This window comes from Carassius carassius, chromosome 29, assembly GCF_963082965.1.
Source record: "Carassius carassius chromosome 29, fCarCar2.1, whole genome shotgun sequence".
In the NCBI taxonomy this organism is placed as follows: Eukaryota; Metazoa; Chordata; class Actinopteri; order Cypriniformes; family Cyprinidae; genus Carassius; species Carassius carassius.
The window spans coordinates 20999109-21011475 of record NC_081783.1 but is presented as its reverse complement, the minus strand read 5'-3'; the positions used below and the strand labels follow the sequence as shown (position 1 = coordinate 21011475).

Here is a 12367-nt window from a genome sequence, read left to right as displayed (position 1 = left end):
CATTTCTGCAGCACTGTTATTACGTACCTTACTGCACTTTTCGCAGCAGTTTCAAAGTGAAACGTCTAGTGAGTTGCGCTAAAATGCGGGTTCAATACGTGACCCTGGCACACTGATATAGGCACATATTGCTGTGTTTGTATTACATTTCTTCAGGTACGTATTGCGGTGGTTCGTAATTAAAGTATCCAGGGAGTGTCGCTAAAAGTTAATGCTCTGTTGTGTTGGAAATGTCTTCTACAACAAACCCTACCCTAAACCAACCTGACAGTGTTAATAAATGTAAAAGTGATATAAAAATGCATTTGTTGATGCAGCCATGCTGTTTTAACTCTGTTTTGTTGAACCATAGTTTCACGGGGTTCGCACCAAAGCTCTTCATTGTGAAATACACCTGTTTCGCTTTCTTCAGTTACTCCTTTATGTAACCATAGCTTTTAACCATAAGCAGATGTCATTAGCAAACCCGTATTGTATGAGCAACCAAGCAGACCTACTTAGTGAGAGAATTCATTCATATGAAGCTGGAAATGTGATGCTTACCTTCAAATGCATCAGTTTTCAAATCTCACAGCATGTTAAATTCATAACATAATATTCCTCAAATAATTATATGAAAATTAGTCGATTAATTGAAAAAATGTATAGAAACTGTGGACCTGCAAATATGTGAAAAGGAATAAGTTTATTACTTTATTTAATTATAATATAAGTTGTTGGAGCTTTACTGCCTCTAGTGTTCATTTCAACTGGAAACTGCAGCGATTCGTGTGTATAAGTAAGTTGTTTGAGTTTTGCAGAAATGTAGGTAGAGGCACATATTTCCCATGAGCATATGTTGGAAAAAAGATACAAAATGAAGTATACAGTGCTTTTCAGAAATACAGAAATTGTATAGATCCACAATACTGAAATATACATTAATTTTATTAAAATAAAAAAAAACATTCAGTCAAGAGATTTTCTCTGTCTTGTTGTTTGATTAACATTAATTACAAGGACAGCAGCAAATTTCTTAGGCTGCTGACACTTTAAGACCAAATACATAGATAATATGGAATGTACTAACATGCATCCTATTTTCTCCCTGTTGTTTACGTTTACCTAAGACGACTAAATTTATTTACATAAATACTCACCAAGGTAGGCATTTTTTCAATTTTTTTGTGTGTATTTGCCTGTTTAGGTGTACACCTAAATCTGAAATACACTTAAGTGCGTGCATACATGTCAGTCTGTCGTCACCAGATTTTATTGTCTTTCGCAGCTCAATTTAATATCAACCACGTCATACTTATTCATCTGTGTCTCTTGATTACTCTAATGTGTTAATAACTTTAAAAAGTCCTGCCAACTACAATATGTGTGGATATTTACATATAGACACATACTGGACATATTATCACAATCTCTACAATACATTTGAAAAGCAGATCGTGGACATATTAAAAATAAGTGTTGGGGAAAGTTACTTTTCAATAGTCATGCAATACAATATTGTGTTACTCCCTAAAAAAGTAACTAACTACGTTCCCTTTCAGTTGGTCACTCTCAACATCACATTGGGACCGACGAATGGGAATCTCGCTAGAGAGACCAATCCACTTCAAGTGTAACTAAACGAGCCAATGGACATTGGCATGCGAAATTCGCATCTGGCTGCCACACCGCGCGAGTATAAGAGGCAGCAAGTGCACCGCACACGGTCTCACGGGAATCATCTGGCGTGCAGACAGCCACACCAGGAGTGTGCGGTGGCCAGATCCCCTGTGTGCTTCAGCACTAAAAGAGCAATCCCTAAAAGAGCAACACTGGTAATCATGTCTTTTTAAAGATGTCTTATCACCTGTGCATTTCTGGATGTGGTTATAACCTGCTGCCTCAGGATGGTCAAGATCGTGTCTGGGCATCAAGCACGCTGAGTGTGGCAGAGTCCCTCTGCTGTGATCCAGCATTCGTCCTGTCACCCGAGGCATCGCTGCTTCCAGCAGAGTTGGAGGTGATTTGAGATTAACGGTGAGGGCTTCTCCCGAGGAAGTTCCTCATCCCTCAAGTGCCCTTCGGGGAGAGTGGCATTGCTTGAGTCGGACCCAGAGATGACGGCTATGCTTTCCCAGGCCGCCGAGAATGTCAGGCTCATGTGGAATCCTCCAACGCATCCCAGTCCTTTGAGGCTGAATGAGTGTCGCGTGTCACAACTCGCAAATAGCAAATATGCGTTCCCCCCAGTGAGCTTACTCACAGAGATGCTGTGCAAGATCAGGGAGGACGAGGAGCAGGTCTTGTTAGTGGGTCCATATTGGCCCAACCGGACCTGCTCCCCAGAACTCAAGCTACTCGCGACCTTAGGGGAGCCAGAAGGTTAAATCCTCCCAGGTCCCCCTCATTACCCTCTTGGGATTTAGCATTGGTGCTAACTGCCCAACAAACTGCTCCCTTAGAACCTTTTGGAGTCAGTCGAGTTGAAGTTTCTCTCCATGAAAAGCCTACTCCTGACTGCATTGGCCTCGATCAAGAGGGTGGGGGACCTCCAGGCATTTTCAATAGATGAATCGTGAATTGAGTTTGGGCCGGCTGACTCCAGTGCAACACTGAGACCCCGGCTGGGCTATGTGCCCAAGGTTCCTACCACTCCCTTTAGGGACCAAGTGGTGAACCTGCAAACGCTGCTCCTAGAGGAGGCAGACCCAGCCCTAGCTTTGCTCTGTCCTGTGCTTGCGCTGCATAGTGGGTAGAACTCTTTAGGAGCTTTAGGACCTCAGAGCAGCTCTTTGTCTGTTACGGAGGACAGCAGAAGGTGAAAGCTGTCTCCAAGCAGAGGATGGCCCACTGGAAAATGGGTGACATCACCTTGGCCTATGAGGCACAAGGTGTGCTGTGTCTGCTCAAGCTGCATGCTCATTCCACTAGGCATGTTGCATCGTCCATAACGCATAGTTCTCAAGATAGTTCCCTAACCAGGCATTTCCTGTCAAGTCCTCTAGCACTCCTGCGACCGGATGTGGCGGAGTGTCCAGCGCCAGGACTTTCATCCAATGAATTCCTGAAATCTTTTGTGAGGCAAGTGTCTATATGAGTGACCCTGTTGGGATCTCATATGTGTATTTCCATGGTACAGTTACTAGGGTCATGTTTTCCCCTCTCACGCTGCGCTCTGCCATTTCTAGATGATGTAGCCTGAGCTGTCACAGAGACTTCCATGTGCAATAGGACCCTTTTGGAATACCCCACATGAGTAAATGTCACTCAACTCCCTTCTGGGAGGAGGTGACTCCGCAGTATGCCTCTTTCAAGTTGGAAAGGTATGCTTTCCCTGTGTAATCCAAGTCCTACTGTTTAATTTGCTTGAAGAACAGCAGTAGTCGACCTTCACTGTGTAGAGCCCGGTCCTATCATATGCCTTATAGGAAGGTTCAGGAGGCCTACACAGGGCACTGGAGAGGGCAGCACCTGTGGCGCGTTCGTATGAATTCCCATTCATTGGTCCTGACGTTACTTACATTTACAATTACATTTAGTCATTTTGCAGACGCTTTTATCCAAAATGATTTACAATTGGGGAATACATAAAGCGATTCTTCTTAAAGTGGCAAACAGACACAGGAAGTGCTAGTAATACCTAGTTTCAAGCATTTGTTCAAATAAATTCAAGCTAGAAATGGAAGGAATAAATAAAGAGAAGGACAAAGTTTTTTAGGCCTCGGTTTCGCCAGGTTCTGTGGAGGGAGAGACAGAAGGATGGTGAGGTTTAAGGAGAGACACATGGAAGGTGGGGTGAATCCGGTACTCAGGGGGTAATTGGAGTTTGTAAATGACCGGATTGATCTGCTGGAGGATGGTGAATGGGCCAATGAATCTGGGACGCAGGCGGATGTACCGGGTGGACAGCCAGACCTTATGACCCAGTTGGTATGTTGGGGCCTCAGATTGGCGAAGGTCGGCTGTCGTTCTGCGTCTGCGTAAGGCCCGCAGGAGTTGGTGGTGTGCCGCGTCCCCGACCCTCTCGCTCTCCTGGAACCAGTAGTCGATGGCGGGGACATCCGAGGGTTCACCTGACCGGGGGAAGAGTGGAGGTTGGTAGCCGAGTACGCACTGGAATGGAGTGAATCTGGTGGTAGGTTGACGAAGGGAGTTTTGTGCGTACTCGGCCCACCCAAGGAACTGGTTCCAGGAGTTCTGGTGGCCGTGACAGAAGGTACGGAGGAAGCGTCCAATCTCCTGGACCTTCCTCTCCGTCTGCCCGTTCGACTGGGGATGGTATCCGGAGGACAGGCTGATGGCCACACCTAGGAGTGAGTGGAAAGCCTTCCATACCCGGGAGATGAACTGGGGACCTCGGTCCGAGACGATATCCTCTGGGATGCCGAAGTACCTGAAGACATGGTTAAATAACAGCTCGGCCATTTCCATGTCCGTGGGCAGACCCTTCAGGGGGAGAAGACAACAGGATTTAGAAAATCCATCCACTATGACCAGAATGCAGGTATTATTATCTGAAGGAGGAAGATCGGTGATTAAATCCACCCCTAGGTGTGATCACGGGCGATTGGGAACGGGCAGAGGATGGAGCTTGCCTGATGGAAGATGGCGAGGGCTCTTGGATATGGCGCAGCTTGTGCATCCGTTCACGTACCTCCTGACATCCGAGGCCATGTTGGGCCACCAGAAGCGTTCCTTAAGCAACGAGAGGGTTTCATTGACCCCCGGGTGACCAGTGCCAAGAGATGTGTGAGCGGAGTGAATGAGTGGAGTGCGTCGTGTCCTGGGAATATACTGATGTCCCGGTGGGCAACCCGGCGGGGTGTTCGTAGTAGGATCGGTAGGAGTAAGGGTCTCTGCGGACCAGGTAATAGGAGAGACGCTGACCTTTTCTGGAAGAATGGTTTCTGGTTCTTTGAGATTCTCTTCGGGGGCGTGACACCGGGACAGGGCGTCAGCCTTTACGTTTTTCACCCCTGGGCGATATGAGATGGTAAAGTGGAAACGGGTGAAGAATAACGCCCAGCGGGCTTGGATTTAATCTTTTGGCCACTCGAATATACTCCAGGTTTTTATGATCCGTGAGGACCAGAAAGGGGTGTTTGGCTCCCTCCAACCAATGCCTCCATTCTTCTAAGGCCAACTTGATGGCCAACAACTCCCGGTTGCCGATATCATAGTTGACCTCCGCCGGGTTGAGTTTCTGGGAGAAGGCGGCGCATGGGTGGAGGCGACTGGGATTCCCCTGCTGCTGAGAAAGGACCGCTCCCACTCCGGTGGTTGAGGCGTCGACTTCCACGACAAAGGGTCGGTCGGGGTCGGGATGAACCTGGAGTGGGGCGGTTGTAAAGGCCTCTTTGAGTGTGTGGAAGGCCTCTGTGGCGGCAGGAGTCCAGGGGAGAGATTTGGGTTTGTTACGGAGGAGACTGGTGAGAGGGCTGGTGATGGTACTGAAGTTTTGGATAAACCGTCTATAGAAGTTGGCAAAGCCAAGGAACCGTTGTAACTCTTTGATGGTGGTAGGAGTAGGCCAATCTCTGACGGCATTTACCTTCCCCTCGTCCATCCGGATGCCACTGCTGCTGATGTTGTATCCAAGGAACTGCACTGAGGGCTGATGGAAAGAGCACTTTTCGGCCTTGAGATAGAGTTGAAAGACCGTCAGGTGTTGCAGGACCTCCGCAACGTGGCGTTGATGTTCTGCCAGGCTCCGGGAGTATATGAGGATATCATCTATGTAGACAAGGACGAACTTGTGGAGGAACTCCCGGAGCACCTCATGGATGAAGTCCTGGAAGACGGAGGGGGCGTTAACAAGTCCAACGGCTTCACGCAGTATTCATAGTGGCCAGTAGGGGTTATGAAGGCTGTTTTCCACTCGTCCCCCTCTCGTATCCGGATGAGGTTATAGGCGCTGCGGAGGTCCAACTTGGTGAAAACAGTGGCACCACGGAGATGTTCCAAGGCAGCTGGGACGAGGGGAAGTGGGTACCTGAACTTGACAGTGACATTGTTGAGAGCCCGATAATCAATGCATGGTCTTAAACCTCCGTCCTTTTTCTCCACAAAGAAGAATCTCGAAGCAGCAGGGGAGGGACGGAAATAACCCTGGGCCAGCGCCTCCTTGATGTATTCCTCCATGGCCTTCTCCTCCGGAATGGATAGGGGGTGTATCCTTCCTTTAGGCACTGGTTCACCCGGCAGCTGATCGATGGCACAGTCCCACGGCCGGTGTGGAGGCAGCTTGGAAGCCGTTTGGGGCAGAAGACGTCACTGAAGGGGGCGTAGCAGGTAGGGATGGTGATGGATTGGTTTTCCACTGGGCTCTCTATTGAAGTGGAACAAACTGGAAGAGGTTCAGGGGAAGATGTGGTCGGAACTGGAACAGGCTGGCCGGCCAGACTGGCGTGAATGGAAGGCGAGGAAGTGCTGGCATCGTTGACGAAAGTGCTCGCTGGTGTTGGGGATGCAGGTGTAGCCGTGAGTGTTCTTCGGAGTGCATCGACCAGATCTTGAAAGGGGTCCGTGAGGCTCATGCTTGTGCCTAGCGGTGTTGGTCCGGTCTTCTGTTACAGATCACTCGGGAGGCTGAGGAGTAACATACAGAAGGGTTTATTAATAGACACAAGCAGAGTAGCAGGTAGTGTTGGGTAGAGTGATGAATGGATCCGTGAGAGCTGGGTGAAGACGTCAGAGGAGGGAGGTGAACCACACACACGCACACTGGGGATCTTGATCTTCGGAGAATCGCTGGAGAGAGGTAAGTAGAGGAAGAGTTAGTCCTTTGAGTTAGCATACAGGTAAGACCTTGTCGCGAACGAGACCGGACGCTGATTGAGTGCGTGTGTGTGGTATTTATGGTGCCGAGGTGATTGGGTAATGATGAGGGTCAGGTGGAAGTGCTCAGTACTCAGGTGAGGGCGTGCGTTGTGAATGAGTGGAGGTGGAACCTGGCGTGTTTGTAACAACAGGCAAAAAATAATAATAATCCTACAGATTTAGACTTAGCTGTTGAGACTTGAGGCCAGCAAAACATCTAGCAATTATATAGCAGGGCACTTTAAAAACTCAGAATCGACCTTGCAACCATTGATATGTATATACAGAACATATCTATGATAGCAATGTTTCCAACCTCCCAGAACAATGTAGCATTGTGGCAATGAGTCTGGCAAATGGAAAATCAGGTTAATATACTTCATCATTTATTGACCACACCTTTTTCTCTTTCTCCAGCATGGGTTGGTGCTTTGGCGATGGGTATGATATTCTTCTGCTCTCCGGTGGTCAGTATGTTCACCGATCACTTCGGATGCCGGAAGACGGCCGTCTGCGGAGCGTTTGTGGCCAGCCTCGGTCTTCTCACCAGTTCCTTTGCAACGTAAGTGCCTTAAGTATCTTTTCTATTTTAACCACATGTACATAGTTTTATTTTCGTGTTACTTTAGCAATTTCACAGTTTATCTGGAAATAATATGCAAAATGTAAGCTATTACATTACATATTATATTATATGAAATAAACTGTTGAACTAAACTGACAAATATACTATAAATATATACACAGAAGAAGATTAAATCACTTAACATTTTCCCACACATTTTTCTATATGTATGTTCTTCTTGGGAATTAAAAAAACAAACAAAAAACGTGTGGTTCTTGGTAATGTTCTATGCTGCTCACATAAAATTCAAAAATTCAAGGCATTGATGTTTGCCTACAAAACCACCACTGGCTCTACACCCATTTACCTAAATGTGTTACTTCAGACTTCCCTCTAGAAGCTTGTGTTCTGCAAGCACTTGTCAGAAGAAACAGTCGAGCAACAGAGAAGGACAGCAGCTTGTGAGTGTTTTGTGTCGTTTTCTCAGACTACTGTGTGATCGTCATTGCTAGGAAAGTTTTTGGTTTAAATTGTGTGTGTCTTACCCTGGTAAATACGTGCTGAAAGTGGCGCTTGGTTTCGCGGGACTGTCCAGTTACAATCTGCTAAATAGTGAGGCATGGCCAGCTGACTTCAATCACAGGTAATCAGGCAAATACAAAAGCTGTAGGTTTCACCGCGGCAGCCCTCATGTGAATCCTCCTTGTGTGAAGACGGACGAGTGTTAAGACAATCGACTCTACCTGCGCAACTCCACCGAGCAAGGACACAGACAGGGCACTTAGTATTGCTTTTCTCCTCTTTTTTTACTTCTGGTATACCTTGTTCTCAAATATCTCTTACACTTGTAGTCACTATGTGCTTTCAGATCTCTACTATCACTACTAACACTCGGAGAGCACGCTATGTACGTCGCAGGAAGGCCTGTCTGACAAACCTACGGCCTGTACCTCTGACCTCTACTACTACGCTCTCTATTCCAGTTGGTCTCTGGAACTGCCAGTCTGCAGTTAACAAAGCAGACCTCATTTCTTCTATTGCTACTCATTCCGGTCTCAACCTCATGGCACTTGGATCTTGGAGACTTGGATCAAACCTGAAGATACTGCCACCCCTGCAGCCCTCTCCACTAATTTCACTTGTTCCCACACTCCTTGTACCACTGGGAGGGGTGGAGGTACAGGTCTCCTTATATCAAAAGAATGGAAATTTGATCTTCAGCCATCACCTACAGGTACTGGTTCATTTGAATCACATGCCATTACTGTAACCCACCCTGTTAAAATCCACTTTGTGGTCATTTATCGTCCCCCAGGTCAATTGGTAAACTTCTTGGAGGAGTTGGATGTGCTGCTATCAAACTTTCCTTAAGATGGTACTCCTCTGGTACTGCTTGGTGACTTTAACATCCACCTGGATAAACCCCAGGCTGCTGACTTCAAAACTCTGCTCACCTCATTTGATCTCAAGCTAGTGTCTACTACAGCGACTCACAAATCAGGCAACCAACTGGACCTCATCTACACGTGCTGTTGCTCTGTGGACAACTCTTCAATTGCTCCACTGCACACCTCAGACCACTTCCTCATTACTGCTAACCTAGCACTTACTCCTGAAGCGCCTCACACTCCAACACAGGTCACCTTTCGACGGAACCTACGCTCACTCTCTCCATCTCGCCTATCTTCTGTGGTTTCATCCTCACTTCCTGCACTCTCTCAGTTTTCAGCTCTGGACACGAACAGCGCTACGGACACTCTTTGCTCCACTTTAACATCTTGCTTGGACAACTTTTGCCCACTGTTGTCTAGACCAGCACGCACCGCCCCATCTGCCCCCTGGCTGTCCGAGGTTCTCCGTGAACATCGCTCTAAACTCAGGGCTGCAGAGAGGAAATGGCAGAAATCAAGAAACTCTACCGACCTCAGTGTGTATCAGTCTCTCCTCTCTTCCTTCTCTGCAAATGTCTTCACGGCTAAAACATCCTACTACCACAACAAAATTAACAGCTGTTGTGACGCTCGGACACTCTTCAAGACTTTCTCTTCTCTTCTTAATCCGCCACCACCACCTCCTCCATCGACTCTTACAGCGAACGACTTTGCAGTTTTCTTCACAAATAAGACAAGATCCATCAGTGACCAATTCTCCACACCGCAGACTGAGGACAACTTCACAATGACAGACGCACACTCTTTCTCCTCCTTCTCCCCACTCTCAGAGATAGAAGTCTCCAAACTTCTCCTGTCCAATCATCCTACTACTTGTCCACTTGATCCGATCCCCACTCACCTCCTTCAAGTGATCTCTTCTTCAGTCATACCTTTGCTTACTCACATTATCAACTCCTCTCTTCACTCTGGAACATTTCCCTCAGCACTTAAGCAGGCTCAGGTAAGCCCACTGCTCAAGAAACCATCTCTAAATCCAGCGCTTCTTGAAAACTACAGACCAGTATCCCTTCTTCCAGTCATTGCAAAGACACTTGAGCGAGCTGTGTTCAACCAGCTTTCTATGTTCCTTGTACAGAACAACCTCCTAGACAGCAACCAATCTGGCTTCAAAAGTGGCCACTCGACTGAGACTGCTCTGCTTTCGGTTACTGAAGCCCTGTGACTAGCAAGAGCAGCTTCAAAATCCTCGGTACTCATCTTACTGGACCTGTCTGCTGTTTTGACACTGTTAATCACCAGATTCTCCTGTCCACCCTCAGAAAGATGGGCATCTCTGGAACTGCACTCCTGTGGGTTAAGTCCTACCTCTCTGACAGATCCTTCAGTGTGTCTTGGAGGGGTGATGTTTCAAAGTCACAAAGTCACACTACCTTGCTACTGGGGTTCCTCAAGGCTCAGTACTTGGACCACTTCTCTTCTCCATCTACATGACATCATTAGGATCTGTCATTCAGAAGCATGGCTTTTCTTATCACTGCTACGCTGATGACACCCAACTCTACTTCTCATTCCAGCCAGATGACCCGACAGTAGCTGCTCGCATTTCAGCCTGTCTGAGTGACATTTCTAGCTGGATGAATGACCATCACCTTCAGCTTAACCTTACGAAGACAGAACTCCTGGTGATTCCAGGATAATTGTAATCCTGGCGGGCCTTCCTGCATGTACTGTCAAGCCTCTGCAATTGATCCAGAATACAGCAGCGAGGATTGTCTTCAATGAGCCAAAAAAAGCTCATGTTACTCCTCTCCTCATCAGGTTACACTGGCTACCAGTAGCCGCTCGCATCAAATTCAAGGTACTGATGCTTGCCTACAAGACGACCACTTGCACGGCACCAACATACCTAAACTCACTGGTTAAATCTTATGTGCCCTCCAGAAGTTTGCACTCTGCAAGTGAACGACGCCTTGTGGTGTCATCCCAAAGAAGTTCAAAATCACTCTCACGGACCTTTTCCTGGACTGTGCCCAGCTGGTGGAATGACCTCCCAATCTTAATTCGTACAGCTGAGTCTTTACTCATTTTCAAGAAACATCTAAAGACTCATCTTTTTCACCTGCACTTAACCAACTAATACCAGCACTTTTCCTTTTCTTGTCTTTTCATTTATTTATAAAAAAGAAAAAGAAAAAAAAACCTGGCTATGCGTTCTATACTAGACTAACTGAGACTTGTCATGGCACTTGTATACTGTTGTTGTTCTCTTGTTGACCTGACTGCTTCTATTGTTCTCATTTGTAAGTCGCTTTGGATAAAAGCGTCTGCTAAATGATTAAATGTAAATGTAAATGTAAGTGAACATCGCTTAATTGTGCCATCCCAAAGAAGCACAAAGTCACTTTAACGGACTTTTAAATTAAATGTTCCCTCCTGGTGGAATGACCTCCCCAACTCAATCCAAGCAGCTGAGTCCTTAGCCATCTTTAAGAATCGGCTTAAAACACATCTCTTCCATCTTTATTTTAACCTCTAACTTTAATACTCACTATTCTAATTCTATTCTTTAAAAAAAAAAATCTAACTATCTTTCTAATCTTTTTGTATTCTATTTTCTTTTCATTTATTATATATTATTTCTATAAATAAAAAACCTTTAACACTAGTTTGCTCTATTCTTTTTCTATTCTATCTGTTTTCTTTTTATTTATTATATTATTTAAAAGCCTTTACTACGTGTTCTGTGTTTAAGCTAACTGAGACTTGTTATAGCACTTATATATCATTGCTCTTTTTGTTGTGTTTGATTGCTTCCACTGTTATCATTTGTAAGTCACTTTGGATAAAATGTCTGCTAAATGACTAAATGTAAATGTAATGTAAATGTAAATGTAATGTGACACACAAATCACTTCATTTCCTGAAAATGACCCATGCATTGGGATTTTAGGTTTATTTGAATTCTTTCAACCTCACCAAAACACATTTATTTTACCCAGAATGCCCATCCAGCACTGTCACTCTGCTGTATAGACAAAGATGTCAGTGATTCCTCCTAACATCTGTCCTTAAACTGCTCTATAATGCAGGTGTTTCTAAACTTAATTTAAGTTGAGTTACATTGAACATGACATATCTGTTCCCTTTATTTTGAAGTGTCTCTGTTATCTGCTGGCATGCATATAGCCATTATAGTATAAACATCCACTCATTCCAGATGTACAGTACTTGCATGATAGTGTGTTGAACATTTTGCACATTTGCAAATTATAATTTGTGATATTATAATTTTTTTGTTAATTGTTAACTGTTGAACTTACAAATATACCATCCCTCCATCCACACACACACACACACACACACACACACATATATATATATAGCTATCTATCTATCTATCTATCTATCTATCTATATATATATATATATATATATATATATATATATATATATATATATACACACTCACCTAAAGGATTATTAGGAACACCTGTTCAATTTCTCATTAATGCAATTATCTAATCAACCAATCACATGGTAGTTGCTTCAATGCATTTAGGGGGGTGTTCCTGATCAAGACAATCTCCTGAACTCCAAACTGAACGTCAGA

At 45.3% G+C, this 12367-nt stretch overlaps 1 protein-coding gene across 1 annotated transcript in view; it reads left to right on the top strand.

The window, feature by feature from the left end:
• slc16a2 (solute carrier family 16 member 2) overlaps positions 1-12367 on the top strand; it is a 47946-nt gene that overhangs the window by 16458 nt on the left and 19121 nt on the right. Inside the window, exon 2 of the mRNA XM_059516256.1 lies at positions 7216-7360. Coding sequence (XP_059372239.1) covers positions 7216-7360 — 145 coding nt within the window. The remainder of the gene's footprint in view (positions 1-7215; positions 7361-12367) is intronic.